At 41.0% G+C, this 22945-nt stretch overlaps 1 protein-coding gene across 1 annotated transcript in view; it reads left to right on the top strand.

Annotated features, from left to right (window-relative positions):
- The window catches only part of znf704 (zinc finger protein 704), a 220528-nt gene extending 205552 nt beyond the window's left edge, over nucleotides 1-14976 (top strand). The window contains exons 8-9 of the mRNA XM_063065602.1: nucleotides 5519-5616; nucleotides 9922-14976. Coding sequence (XP_062921672.1) covers nucleotides 5519-5616; nucleotides 9922-10033 — 210 coding nt within the window. The 3' untranslated portion in view covers nucleotides 10034-14976. The remainder of the gene's footprint in view (nucleotides 1-5518; nucleotides 5617-9921) is intronic.
- Nucleotides 14977-22945: the final 7969 nt, after the last annotated feature.

Raw genomic sequence — 22945 nt, 5'->3', positions numbered from 1 at the left:
TTTTGGGCCGAGACCCGTGATCAGGACCCTTCTTAATAATAATAATAATATTATTATTATTATTATTATGGACTCTTTTAAAGAAAAAGGCTGAGTCCTGTTGCTTTTTTAGGTGCATTCATTCTTTTACTATTAATAACAGAAACAGACTGAAATAAATGAAACACTTCAGAAAACCTGTTCAAAATTTATTGATATTAATCTTTTAAAAAGACAATTGAAAACTAACATCATTTCTAAATAGCATTGATGTTGTGCCTCATACGTATAAGAAATGTGAATGTGTAAATATGAGCTTTGGTGCCTATTCAGAAAAGATCAAGGAAAGGAAAATGAACACACTTTACTCTCAGTAGGACTTGTGTTGCTGCACTAACAATGACAAATATTTTTATAGCTGTCTTGTATTTGGTTGTTTTGAGAGCCGTGCATAGTACTAGTTCCTTCAGGAAGTCTACTCCAGTGATTGGACTTGACCAAGTTTATCACTGAAAACAATGACTCACGTGAATATCACACACAGAATGCTTCTTTCCCCTTCCTTTCCAGTCCTGATGGAGGGTCACAACTCAAAATGTAGATAATTTATTCCTCTTCATCAATGCTGCCTGACCTGCTGAGTTCCTCCAGCATTTTGTGTGTGTTGCTCTGGTTTTCCAGCACCTGCAGAATCTTGTGTTTATGACTTACATATGGTGATGAAAATATATTTTCATATATTATTTCTTATGGTCCAAAGAAATGTTAATATTGCCACTGATATTTTTCTCAGTCATTTGAATGTTTCAGGTATGGGATTTCAGAGATTCAGATTTGATTTTAGTGATCCATCCCTCTTTTAATATTTTCTAGTTTGGCTCTTAAATCGACAACTTTTTGTCTCCAAACTGAGCTGCTCTGTAAATCAGTTCATTGCATTTCAAAATTATCCAAATCAATCCACTCCCATGACTAATGTTACACTATTTGCATACTTCATGGATTTATCAGTTTCTTCAAATGACCTGAACTTACGAATCTTAAAGAAAGTCGTCCAGTAGCTGAACCAGTGATACTCATAAGTTGCATTGGAAGGCTCTGAATGACTTTTCAAGAATTTTAATATTTGTCATTTGATTTTTTTTTAATGTTTGGAAATATTTAAAAGTGCCATTTTCAGCGTCATGTTTAAATACTTTCAGTTGGGCGGGGGTCTAATGAAACGAGGTGGGGAGGCAACACTGCATGTAACATGGCAGCAAAATATTTGTGTATGCCATTTTGGGCATGTGGGCTATTCATGTGCCAACCCTGAGCTGCTGGCTATTTCATTCACAGTCACTTTGACACCAGTGTAGTGCTGTCTGGTTAAGATTTCCCATAGCTGCGATCATTGCTGAGTAAATCCTATGACTCAAAACCAGCATCCTATTGTTTTGAGCGCTAAGGCTTTTTTTTATTTCCTCTTGAAGGCTGTTTATGCAAGATTTCAACTGATATGAAATCTCCACATTTCCAAAGCACAAAAGGAAACTTCTGCCATCTTGCCCGGAAATTTTAATCCAGCACAGTTGTCAACAGGAGCTGAAAGCTGGGGAAAACCCCAGCTTTGTTACATCTGAAATGCTAAGGTTCTCTGCAATCAATGTAAAACTTTTTTTTTGTGGTGGAAAGTAACAAGGGGGACTCTGCTGTACAAAGATACATTAAGAGAATTATTGAACTCCCTTGGAGTTCCTTCATGTGCTCGACAGAAGGCAGGAGGATACATGGGTCTTGGACAGCACCCAGGGGAAATTGAACCAGATCACACCAGTTGTGATGGGGCAGACCATGCTGACTTCAGTCTACAATTGGCTGCTCATCCAGGAGAGTCTAGGCCCGGAGGACACAGCCTCAGAATAGGACATCCTTTTAGAACAGCAATGAGAAGGAATTTCTTTAGCCAGAGGGTGCTGAATCTGTGGAATTCATTGCCACAGAGAGCCGTGGAGGCCAAGTCATTTGGTATACAGTATGTAAAGCAGAGGTTGATAGGCTGTTGATTTGTAAGGGTTTCAAAGATCACGGGAGAAGGCGGGAGAATAGGGTTGAAAAGGAAAATAAATGGACCGTGATAGAATGAGTGAGCAGGCTCAATGGGTAGAGTGGCATAATTCTGTTCCTACATCTTATTGTCTTGTCTATAAAAGAGGGGATGCTAGAACTGGCAGAGGATATTGCATTGGGCATTCTCCATGCGTGTTCCCTTGGACTTTTAATGCCAAGAATGGATTACTCCTGTTCCCTAGGGTTATTGTACCAGTTGTAATGACATGCCCCAAAACATTTTAGAGTTTCAGGACCAGTGGATATTCATAGATTACTATGTTATGTACCACTGTATTCTATCAAGTCAAGTCAAGTCACTTTATATTGTTATTTCGACCATAACTGCTGGTACAGTACACAGTAAAAACGAGACAACGATTTTCAGGACCATGGTGCTACATGAAACAATACAAAAACTACACTGAACTACGTAAAACAACACAAAACTACACTAGACTACAGACCTACCCAGGACAGCATAAAGTGCACAAAACAGTGGGGCATTACAATAAATAATAAACAAGACAATAGGCACAGTGGAGGGTAGTAAGTTGGTGTCAGTCCAGGCTCTGGGTATTGAGGAGTCTGATGACTTGGGGGAAGAAACTGTTACATAGTCTGGTCGTGAGAGCCCGAATGCTTTGGTGCCTTTTGCCAGATGGCTGGAGGGAGAAGAGTTTGTATGAGGGGTGCGTGGGGTTCTTCATAAAGCTGTTTGCTTTATGGATGCAGCATGTGGTGTAAATGTCTGTAATGGTGGGAAGAGAGACCCCGATGATCTTCTCAGCTGACCTCACTATCCGCTGCAGGGTCTTGCGATCTGAGATGGTGCAATTTCCGAACCAGGCAGTGATGCAGCTGCTCAGGATGCTCTCAGTACAACAACTTTAATTTTCATGCAATCAGTAAGGACTTTTGCAAGTAGTTTCTATCTTTACTGAGTGGGTTGTGGACATTTAGAGCAAATCTTCCACTCGTGATGGAATCTATTACTATACTGGCTTTGTGATCCACTTGGTTAGCTTACCTCTCAAACAGTGGTTAAATATTACCCCAGAAGATTTTTTTAAAACAACAGAAGTAAGAATGGTATTATTTTGCACCTATTAAAACCTTTAAACTTCCTAGTATGCCTTGCAGCAAGTAAGGTCCCTTTCTGATGTATAATCATTATTTTAACCTGGAAGCAATCAGCCACATTGTGAACAGCAACCTGTCAAAAGCAGCAGTGGGAAAGGTACCAGGTAAGTTATTGTAAGCGCAAAAGTGATATTCTGCACGTTGAAAATCTGAAAAATAGAAGAAGTGCTGGAAAGCCTCAACAGTTCATGCAGCAACACACGTCAAAGTTGCTGGTGAACGCAGCAGGCCAGGCAGCATCTCTAGGAAGAGGTACAGTCGACGTTTCAGGCCGAGACCCTTCGTCAGGACTAACTGAAGGAAGAGTGAGTAAGAGATTTGAAAGTTGGAGGTGGAGGGGGAGATCCAAAGTGATAGGAGAATTTCATGCAGCATCCATCTAGGGAGAAACAGAGCTAGTGTTCTTCAGGTCAATCACCTTCCAATGAGCTTTTTAGTGATAGTTCCTCAGGGGTAGATATTGGCCAGGACACAGGATAATGATGCCTTGAGATTAGTAACATACTGCTGAGAATGTATTTAGTTTAATAGTTTAATGTTAATCTCCAATTTAACATTTAGCCCATACACAGTCTCTTGACAGTACAGCATTTTTTTGTACATCACTGGGTGCCTGTCTAAGTTCTCTTCTTATACATTTAGGTTAGATTAGATTATGAGGACACGATGCAATGTTCCTCCAGAATGATATCACAGAAACTCAAGACAAACCAGGACTAAAAAAAACTGATAAAAACCACATAATTATAACATATAGTTACAACAGTGCAAAGCAATACCGTAATTTGATAAAGAACAGACCATGGGCACGGTAAAAAAAAGTCTCAAAGTCTCTCGGAAGTCTCATCATCTCACGCAGACGGTAGAAGGAAGAAAAAAACTCTCTCTGCCATGAGCTTCCAGCGCCGCAAACTTGCCGATGCAGCACCCTGGAAGCACCCGACGACAGCCGACTCTTGAGTCTGTCCAAAAACTCCGAGCCTCCGACCAGCCCTCCGACACTGAGCACCGAGCACCATCTTTGCCAAGCGCTTCGACCCCGACCCCAGCAATAGGAAATAGGCAAAGCCAAGAATTTGGGGCCTTCCGCTCCGGAGATTCTCAATGGCACAGTAGCAGCAGCAGTGAAGCGGGCATTTCAGAAGTTTCTCCAGACTTTCCTCTGTGCTTCTCACGTCTGTCTCCATCAAATCAGGATTGTGCACAGCATCCTACTTACAAATATGATATCATTTCAGAGCGGCCACGCACACTGCGTCACGCTGCCATCGTCTCCTCCCCTTTTAAGTGGGACTTAGACTTAGACTATGAGATGAAGTTGAAAATTAAACCACTCTCCGAGTTTGATACTGTGCGGCTCTTCAACTACTCTATTTAGACAATGACTCTTGTTAGTAAATTCTGGACTATACAATTTGAAACTAACTTTTAACATGCAAAGAGTGCTTTTTGTACAGTTAGAATTTATAGCCATTGAAATTGATGGGCTCTGGCTATCAAAATACATATTGGTATTGAATTATTTTCAAAACTCTCCAATAATGGGTTCCTTCTAAGGACGTACACCTGTGAAGTATCTTCTGGAAAGGTGTAAATAAAACTGAAAGAGCCCAGAGAAAATTTACAAGGATGTTGCCAGGACTTGAGGACCTGAGTTATAGAGAAAGGTTGAATAGGTTTGGATTTTATCCCCTAGAAAGTGAAAGATTGAGGGGAGATTTAATACAAAATTATGAGGGGTATAGATAGGGTAAATACAAGCAGGCTTTTTCCACTGAGGTTGGGTGAGATTAGAGCTAGGGGTCATGGGGTAAGGGTGAATGGTGGAATATTTAAGGGGAACTCCTTCACTCAGAGAGGGTGGTGAGAGCGTGGACAAGCTGCCTCCACAAGTGGTCACTGTGGTGTTGATTCCAACATTTCAGAGAAATTTCGACAGGTACATGGATGAGAGGGATGTGATCCGGGTGCATGTCAATGGGACAAGACAGATTAATGGTTCGGCACAGACTAGATGGACCAAAGAACCTGGTTTTGTGCTGAAGTGTTTTGTGACTCAGAAAGAAGGTTTATTTATTTATATTTTCTTGGAGGATATATAGTCTTTTGATGAACATATGGCAGAAGACATAACTACATTTCTAAAAGAATTTTAATCTTGTACACCCTTTTAAAATAAATCATCAGAGTGTAATGCGTGCTTCATTTTACAGGCTTTCTGTCTAACATAAGGTGGGATTGCTAAGTTCACTTGCCACTGGAGTCGAAAGTCAGTGGGACTGATGGAAATTTCTCTCTGTGTTGCTAGGTTTCGCCAACCCATAGTCATTCCGTGAATGCTGGAGAACAGCGACAGCAGCCCATCTCTTCTCTTTCCTCTCCACCAAGACCTGTGGTTGGAGCAAGGTACAGTATACATTGCTCACTGTCAGTGCACAATACATCGTCAAGGCCAATTGCAAACCATTCAAAACACATTTCTTTCATTATAGTTGACCCAAAATACTTACTCATGAAACAAAGTTGATAGAGGCAGAATAAAATGTGACCTTTTGTTCAGGGTATTACATGTTTTTAATAATGAGCCATTTCTTGTTTGAATTGAGAAATAATTTTGTTGGTATACGGTACTGTGCAAAAGTCTTGGGCACCTGAGATTTTTTTATAGAGACTTTGTTTTGATATTTATATTTTGTCTTCTGCATTAGTGTCAGTAGAAAAGAGCATGTTTTTGATGCCCAAAAAATTAAATGTTACAGAGAAATTTTTGTATTTCGTAAAAGTAAGTAACTTTTTAAGTGATAGACCACTTTTCAAATTAAAAACTTAATTACTTTGTAGGTATATTACCCAGTGCTTGATTAAACAAATATAATAAACTGGTGCTAGTGATCAATGAATGAACTAAACTGATTTAACTGAAACAGAAATGGGTGTAGAAGGAACCAAACTGGGCGAAGGACAACCAAACTGAAAGGTGAGGGTGTGGCAGACGTGACCGTTTAACCTTCAAATCATCAATTCTTACACTATGGCAAGAGTGAGCATAGCAACAAAACACAGGGTGGTCGTCCTGCATCGGCAAAGTCTCTCCCAAGATTTCACGGCCGACAGGAGTTTCAAGATGTGTGGTCCAAGCTCTTCTGAAGAAGCACAAAGGAACAGGCAAGGTTGAGGATGTAAAAATGCAGTCGTCAGCCACAAACACTGAGTGTAGCAGACAAGAGATACATCAAACTGGCATCCCTTCTAAATCAGAAGTACTGCTATCAGTTCTGACCTCACAGAAACCACTGGGGCCCAGGTATGCCCCTCTACACACCGGAGAAGTCCCGTGAGAAGTGGTCTCTATGGAAGAGTTGCTGCCAAAAAAAAACATTCCTTTGAAGTGGAACCAAAGCCAAGAAACTCAGTTACGCACAAAAACACAAGGACCAAGATGCTAAACAATGGCAGCAAGTGCTCAGGACTGATGAGTCAAAATTTGAAATTTTTGGCTTAAACAGGAGGCAGTTTGTAGAGGAGCTGGAGAGCGCTGCATGGATAAGTACCTGCAGCCAACAGTGAAGCACAGCGGAGGTTCCCTGCAGGTTTGGGGCTGCAATTCTACAAATGGAGTTGTTGATCTGGTCAGCACGAATGGAATCCTCAATGCTGAGAAGTACAAGCAGATTCTCATCCATCACACAGGACCGTCAGGGAGGAGTCTCGTCAGTACAGTCTTCATTCTGCAGCAGGACAAGAACCTCAAGCTCACGGCTATGGTCACAAAGAACAAGGAGTTCAGATGGGATGGCCTCCACAGAGCCCTGATTTCAACATCATCAAAGCTGTCTGGGATTACCTGGAGAGACAACAAAAGTCTGCAGTAGAACTATGTCAAGTTCACCAAAATGCTTGGAACAATACCAGCCGATTTTCTTATAAAACTGCTCAACAGTCAACCTTACAGAATTGATGCAGCTTTAAGGGCAAAGGGTGGTCACATCTGATATTGATTTGATGTAGATTTATACTGTTTACAGCTCTTTATAGTTTTTTTCTGACATTTAGAAACTTTTCATTATTTTTGAAGGCATCTTTGCTGTACAGAATTTTTTTTACATGTGCTCAAGGCTTTTGCACAATACTGTATAATTCTGGACATTTATTATTAAAAGGTGCACCTAAAATATGATTATGTGGCTTGTTAGCTTTGTGTGTTATGTGATTCAGTTTTAGTGAAAAATGGGATTTAAAAGAAATGCTGAGACTCACTGCATTCTGCAGTTTTTTTTCCCCCTGTTCCTTTGTACTTCAAACCTGCAATTCTACAGGGAAGAGAGACGTGCAGTGAGGCATTGTATACCTAGGCTTTTTTTTTTACTTTGTCTGCCATCCCCTCATGCAGAAGCAGTCTTTTCTGCTTATACAATGCCTGTTTCATCGTCACTTCAAGGGTACCTTGCTGAATATGTTCGAGCCCACGGAATTCAGTTCTATAAAGCAGCCTCAGTTGATCTCCTCTGAAGAATGTACTTTTCCTGTTCCTTCCCAGACTCTCCCATTCTGATTCCAGTAACCTGACCAAAGCCGTTCCCCACCCATCAATCCACCCACAGAACACCTTCCTTGCATTTCAGCCCACTGTTAATCACAGGGACCTTGAAACTCACCCTGACCTTCCCTAACAATCTCCGGCCTCGACCTCATACCGTACAATCCCCATCCTGGCTAGGTCAATTCTCTGATTCGCTTGTACATTGGTCAGTGGTGGGGGACAGCTTTTCCAACTATAAGGCCTTCCCAGTAACACAGAATACCTTTGGCTTTGTGCACATTTCTGAGTTTCCCAGCAAGTGATGCTAAATAAAATGTTCATTAGCCTACAGTTGATGGAATGTTTAAACTCTGAGGCCTCCATTGGTCAATGTCGACCATAGATGTTGTGTTCTAGCTGTCTGGAACAAGCTGAGGCACTACGATATGGAGAGCAAGATTTTGCACACGTAACAACTCCACACAGCTGATGACCCCAAAGGAATGGCAGAGATGGAAACAGTTTGACACCAGCAACGTTGCAGGAGTTACTAGCCATGGTTGAACTCAGTGCAAGACTGCCTTAGGGCTGCGGTCCCCAACCACCGGGCCGCAAAGCATGTGCTACTGGGCTGCAAGGAAACAATATGAGTCAGCTGCACCTTTCCTCATTCCCTGTCACGCACTGCTGAACTTGAACATAGGGTTGCCAACTGTCCTGTATTTGCTGGGACCTCCCGTATATTGGGCTAAATTGGTTTGTCCTATATGGACCGCCCTTGTCCTGTATTTCCCCCACTAAGGTAGAGCGTTCCTATTAAACCTTACGTGCAGAAATGGCGTAAAGCGAAGAAGCAATTACCATTAATTTATATGAGAAGAATTTTTGAGTGTTCCCAGACCCAAAAAATAACCTTCCAAGTCATACCAAATAACACATAAAACCTAAAATAACACTAACATATAGTAAAATCAGGAATGATATGATAAGTACACAGCCTATATAAATAGAAATAATGTATGTACAGTGTAGTCAGGAAGATTAAGCCAAAACTGATTTGTGGGAAAAAATCGGCGCGCATGCGCACACAGGTGACCGCACAAGGCTTCATGGTCATGGTAGTCTTTCTCGAGGTAAACAAAAGTGTCCCGTCAACACACACAAAATGCTGGTGAATGCAGCAGGCCAGGCAGCATCTATAGGAAGAGGTACAGTTGACGTTTCGGCCGGGACCCTTCGTCAGGATTTGACCCTTATTTGGGTGTGAGAAAGTTGGCAACTCTAACTGTAAAAGACATGTTGAGGTGAGTTTAACCCTACTTGAACACCACCCCCCCCCCCCCACCGGTCGGCTGGTCCGCAAGAATATTGTCAATATTAAACTGGTCCGCGGTGCAAAAAAGGTTGGGGACCCCTGCTTTAGGGAGTACAGCTCTGGACCTTCCCTCACAGTTTTCTCCCGAAGCCTTCCCTATGAGTGGGTATGGCCACAAAACAGCTGGGGTTTGAGATCAGAGTCTTCCTTCTAGATGAGCTGCCAACCATGGCTGACGAGCCCCATCTGCCCGAAGCAACTGATTTTAAAGTGCCAGTAACCTGCCTTTGTCCCTTCCCCTGTCAGTAGAAACCGTTCCACCAGGCTTAGTAACTAAGCCACACATGAAGGCCAGGAGTTGGACTGGGTTGGCAGAGGCTATTTGAAGCGCACGCCATTGGGAGCATTTAATAGGCAGTGGGAGCTTGTCCCCATTACTACCCCCAGCTGTAACAACTTAGAAGCCAGAACATTTAAAGACCATAAGCAATTGTCCTTGATTTTCTAGCCTATTTTGGTAGCTTACTGCACCAAAATAATCCTTTGCAATTTGTTGAGGTTCAGTGATTAATACTGTATAAGCAAATGTAATTTAACTTCAACTGAAAATTAATTATTCAGCTAAGTCAAGCAAATAAAATATGAGGTGAGTCTATTAATGAGAAACAACGGAAATGTTTACCTTAGTAATTAATAATCCACAGATGAAACGGCCTAATGTGGTTTTCTGCACTGAGTGATTTGAGAAAGTGCATCTTGATTAGATGGTCATTAGTTATCGTGGCAGTGGTTCTCATGTTTTTCATTAAAAGTGCCATACTGAAAGGAGAGCAAGTTCTAAGAGCACAAAGGTAAATTTTGTCTCTCTCACTCCCAGAAAGATCCGTGGAGAAGGAAAGAAATGCCGAAAAGTGTATGGGATGGAAAACCGAGACATGTGGTGCACTGCCTGCCGTTGGAAGAAAGCATGCCAGAGATTTATTGATTAGAGGCGAGTTGTGAAAAGCCTTTGAGAAGAATTTTTTTGTTTGGGCAGCTACTAAGAATGTTTTTTTTTTGAAGCACTAAATGTTTTTTTTAAATAAATTTATAACTGTAGCAGCAACACTCATATCAAACAAGATGCACTTACGAGAAGTCTATGTGGAACTGAGCAGAATAAAGCTTGCTCACATCTCTGTGACGGAAGATGCATTACCTGGAAATCTTGCTATAAGCAAGTGGAGTGATGAGGCGGTTCGGTAGCGTGCTTTTTTATTGGTTTGAAGTATGACTGACCAGATATTGTGTTGCAGATTTTCGTTTGGTCATGGAGGCTTCTCAGGAAGCCTGATGGCTTTGAACACTTTGTTGACAAAGTGAAACACTCACATGGTTTATATTTTTGTCATGACTTCACTATCTTTCTAAGCAGTATTACATGCAATTCCTTTAAGATTTTATAGTACAAACCTTCTTACAACTTACAGTACTTGATCTTATTCTATTAACATTCCTCCGTACTTTATCCTCATGCACTTATCTACCTTCCCTCTTAAAGTTGCTCTAATCACTCTATGTGATACCAAGTTTGATATTTCACTACTCTGGTAAAAAAAAAATCTAATTACCTTCTGCTGGTGTTTCTTATATTTTCTTCACATAAGCTACTTAGATGTAGGTGAACACGTGGAATACTGCATCCTATTTGAAGATATTGGAATGTACAGTATGTCTTATTTTCTGGGATGTTAAGGGACGTGCACAATCAGGGTCCCATGGAACGGAGGATGAAATTGTTTCTCCCTACTGGTGCGATAAACTTTTATGAAAGCAAAACTGATTCTGCTGCAACATTAAGAAGGCCTTGTGGAACATCGGCTAGGAACCTTTGTTTTTATATTTGCAAAAAAAAATGTAACAAATGTTACAAAGTTCTGATTGACAAACTAGTGGACTTGTTAGGGATGTGCATTGAACTGGATTATTGAACAAGGAATGTGCAATTGAATTGATGCCAGTTTTGTTTATCGTTACCACTGGAGGGTGCCAGGGTTTGTTTAAATTTTGTCATGTTGGCTCCAGTCCTCTTCTGACTTAGCAAACTTGCACAACGCATTTTTGGTGTGGCAGGCAACGCACTTAACATAGGGCAGAATCTTGATGTGTGTGTTCACTGTCAGTAGCACCAAGGAAGAGAGTTGAAAGAGTGAACAGCTCAACCTATTGAAGAACATGCCTGAAATTAATGGAGTGAAAATTGAGTAGATTCTGGAACAAGTGGTTACCCACACCATTAGATTTCTAAGAAGGCTGTGAGGCTGAAAATTAGCCATAAATTGCTGATTGTTTCTCTTGGCTAATAAAACTGTAAATTATATGATGCTTACCACTAATTTAATCTGTTTAAGCCAGTTAAGTGCTTACAGAATAACTGAAACCATTTTCCTTGTGGGAACATGAATGATTGCCAATTAGTATATCCATTTTTCATTAGGTCCACCCAAATAACATTGCCATTGCAAGACACTGCATGTAGCTCAGCTGTTTTTTTTAATATGTTCCTCAGTTTTACAGCAATTCCTGACAAGATTAGAAGTCATTATCATTATCACCTTGTAAAACTATTTAAAATTGTGAAAGCAATTGATGCTATTAGGGTTAGCTTCTTTAGTGTTTCAGAAAGTAAATGTGGTCTGTAACTCTGGAAAGTCCAAGGGACAAGCTTGCCTTTCCTTATTGATGATTTGCGGAGATCGTTAATTTGAAACCAACTTGGATATCTAGGTTGTAGTGGAATGTTTCAGGGGTTCAAAGAATTTTCCTTGGGGCATTTCTACTCTGTTAATATTACTCCATTAAGTGCATTGGAAAATTTATTTACAAACCAGTTACAAGGAAACCCTCAGCCAACTTCAATAGCTTTTCAATAATTCTTGTGAAATGACAGTATGGTTAGTTTATTGAAGTCATCAGGAATTCTGAGATAGTTTGTTCCTAAGGCAGGAATAATCTCCAAATTTTGTTATTTTAGCTTGTAAAATCAAACAGGGAAAATACCTCTGACTAATAACAAAAATATCTAAATTACACAAGTATGTTTTAGTTAATGAGAACATTTTTAATCAAAAAAAAGTGCAATAGTGATGCCATTTATTTGAAAGCAGTAGTCAAAATGCACTTTCTAGTGTCAAAAGCTTCACTCAATGGAACACAAATAAGACTCTCCTGGCTTTGGAGCACACATCATTATTCACAGTTCTTGCCCTTTAAGCACTATGTTTCTGCCAAGATTTGGACTAATTATAAAGCACAATTTGTTCAGGAAATTTATTTTGTGAAAATTACTGTATATAAAAGTTGTGCATTACAAAATATGGATATGAGGACTGAGGAACCATACATAGTGATTGCGAATTGTGGCAATGTTTGTAACTTATATGATGGAATCAGTCAATCCTGAATATGCATTTTATAGCCACCAGTGACAATTCCCATAGACTAGTTTGCACTGCTAAACCAAATGTGACAATATTTCTGAATGATGCACTTAAGGACATAAGAAAGTAGGTAGTACCTGTTCATTAAACATTATGAGGTTTGATGGACATTTTTAGAAAAAAAAAGCAAATGTTAGGGTGTTTGCACATCCCTACTTTATAAATATATATATTTGTGTGTGTATATAAAATGCCTATTGTGACTATATTGAAAACTTGCTTTGTGTTATCCTAATTGGTTGCCCAAGTGGCATTTGCTTTCCTAAATTATAGGAATGCTCTTATTCCCTATTGAGCCAGTGGTGCTGCTGCATTTTATTGTATTAAGTCACGTTGTGCTATCTGCACTGAGCTAAAACATCAGAAGTACAAGGTGCTAATTTTCCTGGGTTTTAAAATCAGCCAAGGCCACACTTTTATTCTTCTTGTCTAGCAGATTTGACAGTAATTATTTCCCAGCTGAAAGTAAACATCTTTACATAGCATTACACACCATTTCTGTAATAAAAACTGGCCGTTCTGCCCAACACGTTCCTGTTGGTGTTTAACTTCACACTGACTCCTTTCATCATGCATTACTCTAAATCAGGGTTTCGCAGCCTGGGATCCATAGACCTCTCTGTTAATGGTAGGGGACCATGGCGTAAAAAAGATTAGGAGCCACTGCTCTAAGTAGTACTAAATGCATGTAAACTTTTTGCCTCAGAGTCCATGATTTCCTTGAATAGATCCTATGTTTTTGTTTTTCTTAATAATCAAAATATTCTAATATTCCAACAGCATGCAATACATAGATAGCCACGGTAGCGTAGCAGTTAATGTGACATTAGTACAGGTTCAGAGTTCAGTTCCAGCGTCCTCTATAAGAAAGTTTATCTGTTCTTCCCATGTGCACGTGGGTTTCCTCCACGTACTCTTGTTTTCCTCCCACAGTCCAAAGATGTATCGATTAGCAGGTTAATTGGTCATTGTAAACTTACCCACGATTAGACTAGGGTTAAATCTACTGCCCGATGAGGGGTGTTCTGAACACCACCAGAGCTGGAGGACCTTCATTGCTGCCCTAAGTGCCAGCGGGGTAATGAGCAGTAACAAGTAAATCACTGGGTTGCTAGGCAACGCAGCTTGGTGGGCCAGAAGGGCCTGTTCCACACTGCATTTCTAAATAAAATAAAATAAACATTGTTTAAGCTATTTGCAATAACGTAGGTAATTCAGCCAAAGTAAGTCTCTTCAGGCTATCTAATTGAAGTTATCCTGGCATAAGTGCCCAGACTTTTTCTTCTGTTTTTCTATTTTACACTCAGAGATTAATTTGCTACTTAATTATCTTATTTGAATCTCAAGAAAGCAATTGTGATTTATAAACACTTCATATCCATGACCAAAATCAGAGGTTAAATTACTGACGTAGATGTGTAGTTTAGCTGTGGAGAATTGAAACACTTGCTTCTTTCTAAATCCTGGTCTCTTTATCTCCATTTGCTGTCACATCAAACTATGTATTAAAGAAAAACTAATCTTAAAGGATGTTAGGAAAAATATTTCATGAATAATTGCACAAAAGTAGACTAATAAACTGAAAACCATACGACAGGAATATTCAGTGATATCAAAGCAGTTTCATTACTCTCAATCTCTATTCAGGTACTTTAAATGACAAAAGGAAAATCTTATTATTCTTGGGAAATCAAATCACAAGGTATTTAACAATATACTGTCACATAACGTGGATCATTTATACTTAAGTGATACAAATAATGTGCTTGTTTAACTTGAGGAGTAATTTAGCTTTCTTACCAAAGAAATGCCACATTATGTGAGCAAAGCTGTCAAAAAAAAGCAATGTTAGGAACTGCTTTGCATTTGATTAAATATAAAGCAGTTCTTAACATTTTTGTAATATTGCGCACATACTTTTTCATTCTCTCTCATGACATTTATCCATACCAGTCAACAGCTGACTTTCCAGTCCATTCAACATTCCAATTTTGCCTCCAAATCTAATGATTCTAATAATCCATACAACATCCTCAATCATTTAGTCCTAGTGTTTTGCCACTGCGGTTTAATGACCTTCCTGTCCATTTCAAACCTTGCTGCTAGTTGCACAACATGCCTTAGTTAATGGTTTTTCTGAGTACATCACTAGGTCTTTTCAAACATGACAACATCTGCAGATGCTGGAAATCCAAAACAGCAGACACACAAAATGCTGGAGGAACTCTGCAGGCCAGGCAGCACCTATGGAAAAGAGTAAACAGTCAACGTTTTTGGCCGAGAACCTTCTTCAGGACTGAGAGGGAAGTGGGGAGATGCCTGAATTAAACTGGGGGGAGGGGAAGGAGTCTAGCTAGAAGGTGGTAGATGAAAACAACAGGAATTCTGCAGATGATGGAAATTCAAGCAACACACATCAAAGTTGCTGGTGAACGCAGCAGGCCAGGCAGCATCTGTAGGAAGAGGTGCAGTCGACGTTTCAGGCCGAGACCCTTCGTCAGGACTAACTGAAGGAAGAGTGAGTAAGGGATTTGAAAGTTGGAGGGGGAGGGGGAGATCCAAAATGATAGGAGAAGACAGGAGGGAGAGGGATGGAGCCAAGAGCTGGACAGGTGATAGGCAAAAGGGGATACGAGAGGATCATGGGACAGGAGGTCCGGGAAGAAAGACGAGGGGGGGGGACCCAGAGGATGGGCAAGAGGTATATTCAGAGGGACAGAGGGAGAAAAAGGAGAGTGAGAGAAAGAATGTGTGCATAAAAATAAGTAACAGATGAGGTACGAAGGGGAGGTGGGGCCTTAGCGGAAGTTAGAGAAGTCGATGTTCATGCCATCAGGTTGGAGGCTACCCAGACGGAATATAAGGTGTTGTTCCTCCAACCTGAGTGTGGCTTCATCTTTACAGTAGAGGAGGCCGCGGATAGACATGTCAGAATGAGAATGGGATGTGGAATTAAAATGTGTGGCCACTGGGAGATCCTGCTTTCTCTAGCGGACAGAGCGTAGATGTTCAGCAAAGTGGTCTCCCAGTCTGCGTTGGGTGATGTTCAGCAAAGCGGTCTCCCAGTCTGCGTCGGGTGATGTTCAGCATCCCGATGTGGCCTTTGTATATTGGCGACTCCATTCATCCCTCCCATCCCTCCCCACTGATCTCCCTCCTGGCACTTATCAGTGTAAGTGGAACAAGTGCTACACATGCCCTTACACTTCCTCCCTTACCACCATTCAGGGCCCCAAACAGTCCTTCCAGATGAGGCAACACTTCACCTGTGAGTCGACTGGGGTGATATACTGCGTCCGGTGCTCCAGATGTGGCCTTTTATATATTGGCGAGACCCGACGCAGACTGGGAGACCGCTTTGCTGAACATCTACACTCTGTCCGCCAGAGAAAGCAGGATCTCCCAGTGGCCACACATTTTAATTCCACATCCCATTCCCATTCTGACATGTCTCTCCACAGCCTCCTCTACTGTAAAGATGAAGCCACACTCAGGTTGGAGGAACAACACCTTATATTCCATTTGGGTAGCCTCCAACCTGATGGCATGAACATCGACTTCTCTAACTTCCGCTAAGGCCCCACCTCCCCCTCGTACCCCATCCGTTACTTATTTTTATGCACACATTCTTTCTCTCACTCTCCTTTTTCTCCCTCTGAATATACCTCTTGCCCATCCTCTGGGTCACCCCCCCCCTTGTCTTTCTTCCCGGACCTCCTGTCCCATGATCCTCTCGTATCCCCTTTTGCCTATCACCTGTCCAGCTCTCGGCTCCATCCCTCCCCCTCCTGTCTTCTTCTATCATTTTGGATCTCCCCCTCCCCCTCCAACTTTCAAATCCCTTACTCACTCTTCCTTCAGTTAGTCCTGACGAAGGGTCTCGGCCTGAAACGTCGACTGCACCTTTTCCTACAGGTGGTAGATGAAGTCAGGTGGGTGGGAAAGATCAAGGACCAGAGAGGAAAGAATCTGATAGGAGAGGAGGATGGACAATTGTAAAGGAAGGAGGAGGGAACCCAGCGGGATGTAATGGACAGGTGAGAAGAAGTAAAAAGCCAGAGTGGGGAATAGAGAAGGGGGGAGCGGGGAATTTTGTTCACCAGAAGGAGAAATCGATCAGGTTGGAGGGTACCCAGATGGAATGTAAAGTGTTGCTCCTCCACCTCAACTTCGATCTTTTCTGCTTCCAGCATTGATCTTGCTCTATGCTGCTGTGTTGCCGAGCATGTTTTCCTGTGCTACTGATGACTCCTTCAGAAATTGACTGTTGAAACATACAGCAAAAGGATGCTTAACATGCAGTACAGTAAGAATATGTAAAAATCATTGTTAATGTTTGAATTAATTGTTAAAGGTTATAGAAAGATTTGCATGCATGTCAAATATGAGGAAGTGTTCTGTGACAATCTATAGTTTACCGTTAATCCAAAGTAATTTAATTAAAGTATCCGCCCCAGACTTCGAAGCAAGTGGTCTCGGGTTCGAATCCGGCTGGCTGTTTGCTCATTTTCTATCCGCGCTGGGCTGAGAGTTGAGCTAGCAACTCGGCCTCGTAAAAAACAGGCAAAATGCTAAAGAAATGGCAAGGTTGCCACCCGATGCACTACAAGGCACCTTGAGGAATAACAAAAATTTAATTAAACCCAATTTGTATTAGAAAATCAATTTTTGTCCTTGCCTGTACATTATGGAAAACTGTTTCTACCCTGAAGACCATAAATTTAGGAGACGTCCTTCTTCAAAGAAAGGGGCTTCCTTTTCTCCACATTCAATGCTGCTCACAACCACATCTCTTCCTTTGTGCACGTGTCTACCCTCACCCCACCCTCCTGCCGTCCCACCAGGGACAGGGTTCCTCTTGTCCTCGCCTACCACCTCACCAGCCTCCACGTCCGGCACATAATTCTCCGTAACTTCTGCCATTTCCAACAGGATCCCACCACCAAGTACATCTTTCCCTCACCACCCCCCCCCAATTTCTGCTTTCCGCAGGGATCACTCCCTACGTGACTCCGTTGTCCATTCGTCCCTCCCCACTGACCTCCCTCCTGGCACTTATCCTTGCAAGTGGAACAAGTGCAACACCACCTCCCTCACTACCATTCAGGGACCTAAACAGTCCTTCCAGGTGAGGCAACATTTCACCTGTGAGCCTGTTGGGGTCATATACTGTGTCCGGTGCTCCAGGTGTGGCCTCCTGTATATCAGTGAGACCCGACATAGATTGGGAGACCGCTTCACCAAGCACCTACACTCCATCCACCAGAAAAAGCAGGATCTCCCAGTGGCCACCCATTTTAATTCCACTTTCCATTCCCATTCCAACATATCAGTCCATGGTCCTCTACTGTTGCGATGAGGCCACACTCAGGTTGGAAGAACAACACCTTATATTCCACCTGGGTAGCCTCCAACCTGATGGCATGAACATAAATTTCTTGAACTTCCAGTAATGCCCCCCCCCACCATTCCCCATTCCCATTTCCCTCTCTCACTTTATTTCTTTACCTGCTCATCACCTCCCTCAGGTGCTCCTCCCCCTTCCCTTTCTTCCATGACCTCTGTCCTCTCCTATCAGATTCCCCCTACTCCAGCCTTTTATCTCTTCCACCAATTGACTTCCCAGCTCCTTACTTCCTCCTCCCCCTCCCAGTTTCAAACATAGAAACATAGAAAATAGGTGTAGGAGTAGGCCATTCGGCCCTTTGAGCCTGCACCGCCATTCAGTATGATCATGGCTGATCATCCAACTCAGAACCCTGTACCAGCCTTCCCTCCATACCCCCTGATCCCTTTAGCCACAAGGACCATATCTAACTCCCTCTTAAATATAGCCAATGAACTGGCCTCAACTGTTTCCTGTGGCAGAGAATTCCACAGATTCACCACTCTCTGTGTGAAGAAGTTTTTCCTAATCTCAGTCCTAAAAGGCTTCCCCTTTATCCTCAAATTGTGACCCCTCGTTCTGGACCCCACGTTTTGCCTTACCACCTTGTATTACTCCCGCCCCTCCCCTCTCCCCCCCTCACCTTCTTTCCCTGGCTTCTCTTTTTTTTTCTTCAGTCTCTGCCTAAAAGTTCGACTGTTTACTCTTTTCCATAGGTGCTACCTGGCCTGCTGAGTTCCTCCACCATTTTGGGGGTGTTGCTTTAGATTTCCAGCATCTGCAGATTTTCTGTTGACCATAAATTAATATCATTTAATCGGATAGTGGAAATTTGGCAAAATGATTTACTGTGAAATTATTTTTGTATCTGTTAGACAGGACTTTTAATAGTTTGGCTGAAAAGTGACTACAATATAAATTCTCGAATGAAATCAAGATATACAAATTTCATCAGATGATTTCCTGGTGCTGATAGACACAGACTGCAGTTGCCACAGGCAGCACATGGCAAAGTAGTTTTTAAAGAAGTGAACTATTTCAAATGATATTCATAAACTTTTGTATGAGTGTTTCCAAGTTTAACGAATGTTGTTTTCTACCAAAGGACATTGTATATGCCAATATGTAGACCAACATTACTTGCCAGAGAGAAAATAAAACCTTGGGATTGCTGTTTTCACAGGTTTGTTAAGTGGCAGAAAATGTTGGACAGGACTTTTATCAAGCCATAACAAATTTTCTTATGTTTGGACTAGTAGGATTTACTCAGGAGAACGTGCAGTATCATTGTTTGTTATTTGTAGGAGATTCAGACACGTCACAACTGCACACTCTGTCTTGCATTCAATGAGGCAAGTTGAAATGTTTAGAACCATTGTCACATAAAAGTGAAGAAAAAGCTTTGCATTCAGAAAAAGATATTTGACCCAAAAAGTTGCTGTCAATTTGGCTAACCATTTTTTTTTTGCCTTCTTATATAATTTATCTAGTTCTATCTTTATCTCTGCCCCTCTCATTCCCTCTTTTTCTCTCTCTCTTCTCTCTTTATGCCCTCTCTTTCCCTCTCTCCCTCTCTTTCTCTCTCTTCTCTTTCCCTCTCTCTCTGTCATTTAGAATATTTGCTTGTTTCACCTTCCTTGTGATTTATTCTATATGTTGATTGATCTCTGATAGTATTCAAGTGTTCGGCAGATTTCCTCAATTCTTTTTCGATATTATGCTACTTCATTTGTGATTTCCTTTCCAAATTGTAGCATCCATTATGGCCGATGGAAAGGCTAATTGTGTTACTGGTATGTGCAGTTGTAGTATATGCAAACATCTCTCCTTGAAGTGGTTGATTGAATGTAATAAAACAGCAAGCTATGCATCTTGTAATTTTGTCTGTTATACTGCAGTCTGACTACACAAATAATGAGTAAAACATTCCTCTATACAAATCTGCCTGATTGCCAAACATATCCGGGTCTGCTTGAGGTGCAAACTTTATCAGATGATAAATAGTACCTTGATTTATTTGGGAAAAATAATGGTGCAAAAAAAGGTTTATTCGAGCACCGTGTCACTCCCTGGTGGTACGGTTACCTAGTAACTCAAGTCCCTCTCTAGGTAAAGAAGTCCACAGCAAAATTTAAAAAGTAAAACATTCTGAGCAAGTAAATAACAGATTCACAGAAGTCTTTAATAAACGTTAATTCATACGATAGGGTGGATAAGATATCTCAATAAAACAAATGTTTCAGGATCCGGTGTAACATTTACAAAATGCTGGAGAAACTCAGCAGGTCAGGCAACATCAATGGAATGGAATAAGCAGTCGATGTTTTGGGGCCGAGGCACTTCAGATGGACAGTAAAACTCCTCAAGTCCACTATCTGATTGTTCAGAAATGCCAAAGGTTTGGCATCACCTTACAAGGTCCTGGTTCCTTTGCTACTATTGGTACACCAGGGCCTCAGTTCGTGTATTCCCATTAATACCTGAGGATCCTGGTTCCAGTACTTCCATTGGTATACCAGACCCCAGTTCCTGTATTCCCACTGGTACACAAGGGCCTTGGTTCCTGTGTTCCCATTGGTACACCAGACCCCAGTTCCTGTGTTCCCATTGGTACACCAGACCCCAGTTCCTGTGTTCCCATTGGTACACCAGACCCCAGTTCCTGTGTTCCCATTGGTACACCAGTCCCCAGTTCCTGTGTTCCCATTGGTACACCAGGGCCTTGGTTCCTGTATTCCTATTGGTCCACTGGAGTCCTGATTTCCAACTCCTGTCCTGATGCTGTTTCCCCAGTTATTGGAAGTAACATTCAATAGTCTGGAAAATGAAAGCTCCTTATATTACAAATTATCAGTTATATTGTAATTGGTTTCAATTTACCTGGGCAAGGGAAAAGCAAATCCAGCCCTACTGCTAATCTTGATCATTAATTGGATGAGGGTAGGATCATTTGCCTCAGCTAATGTTAGGGACTAGTTCACCCCAGTTTCCAGATCCATAACTTCCACTGGGATCATGACTCCACTTTGATGAGAGGTGGCATCAAAGACATGTTTATTTCTTATTATATTGTACAATCAAGGTTTACTGAGAAGTAAAATCCCTTGGCATGAATAGTGACACTGTGTTTGAATAGAGATAATAAATCAGCCATGATAGGATGGTGAAACAGACTCAATGGGCTGAATGGCCTAATTCTTATGGTCTTATGCATTTGTTTCTTTCCTCAGGGGCTTCTTTTATGTGTCACTTCCCATCTTGTCTCACAAAAAAAATCTCGAGAGTTAGTAAATTGGAGTTGACTAAACTGTCTTGATGAAGGACAGATTTTTTGGAAGCTTTTTTTTTGCATATCAGATACCCACCTCAGTTAAATCCAGAACAAAAACCACCTCCATCCCATCTAAATTATGACTGAGAAAACTGAATGTGTATTTAAATTCGTTTATTGCTATATTATTTTCTATATACAGTGTCGGTAATTTAAAAAAGTTTCTAAAATAAGTCACTGATAAAGATTTCACCTCAACATTAACATTCCAAGCCTGAAGATGGCAACTCCTGTTTTTCACTGATTAAAGGTTGTGACTCACAATGTTCAGTATGATATTCATGATGACTGTTAATAATATTTTCTGTACTAGTTATTAACAGACTGTACATATTACAAGCTTTAACTGTTTAATATAATGCTTTATTTCACCTTGTTAGTTTCCACATACAGAGAAGACAGTTAGTCTACTGTGTTGTTGGTATCTGTGTCACAGTAGCTGTACGTTCCAGTGGGATTTAGGGCTCATCTGGCCAGATACGGCATTTCTGCCCAGGCCAGTGTTTTTTTTTTTGGGGGTGCGAAAAAAATGTTGCATTTCTCAATACTGGAAGAGTTAATTAAGCTACTGACACAGGAACTTCTTTGTGCGTACACAAGAAAACAATTTTGGATGACTAAAAGTTCATTGGAGCTGGAAATCTGGCAGGTCAGGTATTCTTTGTAATGCTTGGGGCTCCTGATTGGGTAATTTCTACCTGAAAAGGTTAGTTAGCTAATTTGGTCACTGTGATTTCTGGAGTTTGTTCACTAGATATTTTACAGTTGCTATTGTCTAAGTTTGTATACTCCAGGCCTAATTACTATTCGCCCTTGACAAGTGGTAAGAGTTTTGAAAAGATTTTTGTCTTTGTCTTTGGAGATCTTAAATCCAGTGCGAGGGAAACAAAAACAACTGCGTGCACTGGTTAATTACACGTAATGACCATTGCAGAATTGTAAATAATGTATTATGTAATAAAAATCTTCCTATGCAGTCAGTGTTTCATGTGAATCTTTTTATAAAGGGATATATTTAAAAGTTGCCAGACCTGTTTATCTGTATGGTTCTAGTATAAATTTATAAAACATGTTGTTGTATTACTAGCATTATGCATCTTGCGATTTTAACAGTACTTTCCTCAGTTGTTGCCAGCCAAAAAGTTTTAAACATACAGCCAATCTTAAAATTTAATACCTCCCTGACATCAGAATCAGATTTAATATCACCAGCACATGTCATGAAATTGACTTTGTGGCAGTAGTACATAATTTAAAAACCTGTGAATCAGAATCAGGTTTATTATCACCGGCATGTGACATGAAATTTGTTAACTTAGCAGCAGCAGTTCAATGCGATACATGATCTAGCAGAGGGAGAGAAAAAAATAAAACATAATAATAAATAAACAAGTAAATCAATTACGTATATTGAATAGATTATTTTAAAAAATGTGCAAAAGCAGAAATACTGTATATTAAAAAAAGTGAGGTAGTGTCCAAAACTTCAAAGTCCATTCAGGAATCGGATGGCAGAGGGGAAGAAGCTGTTCCTGAATCACTGAGTGTGTGCCTTCAGGCTTCTGTATCTCCTACCTGATGGTAACAGTGAGAAAAGGGCATGCCCTGTAGTAAGTAAATTAAATAAGTACTGTAATGCAAAAATAGAAATAAAAAAAGTAGTGAGGTAGTGTTCATGGGTTCAATATCTCATTCAGAAATTAAC

The sequence above is a fragment of the Mobula hypostoma genome, chromosome 1 (genome assembly GCF_963921235.1).
Source record: "Mobula hypostoma chromosome 1, sMobHyp1.1, whole genome shotgun sequence".
In the NCBI taxonomy this organism is placed as follows: Eukaryota; Metazoa; Chordata; class Chondrichthyes; order Myliobatiformes; family Myliobatidae; genus Mobula; species Mobula hypostoma.
The sequence above is the reverse complement of the archived record's forward strand: the minus strand, read 5'-3'. Positions and strand labels throughout refer to the sequence as shown.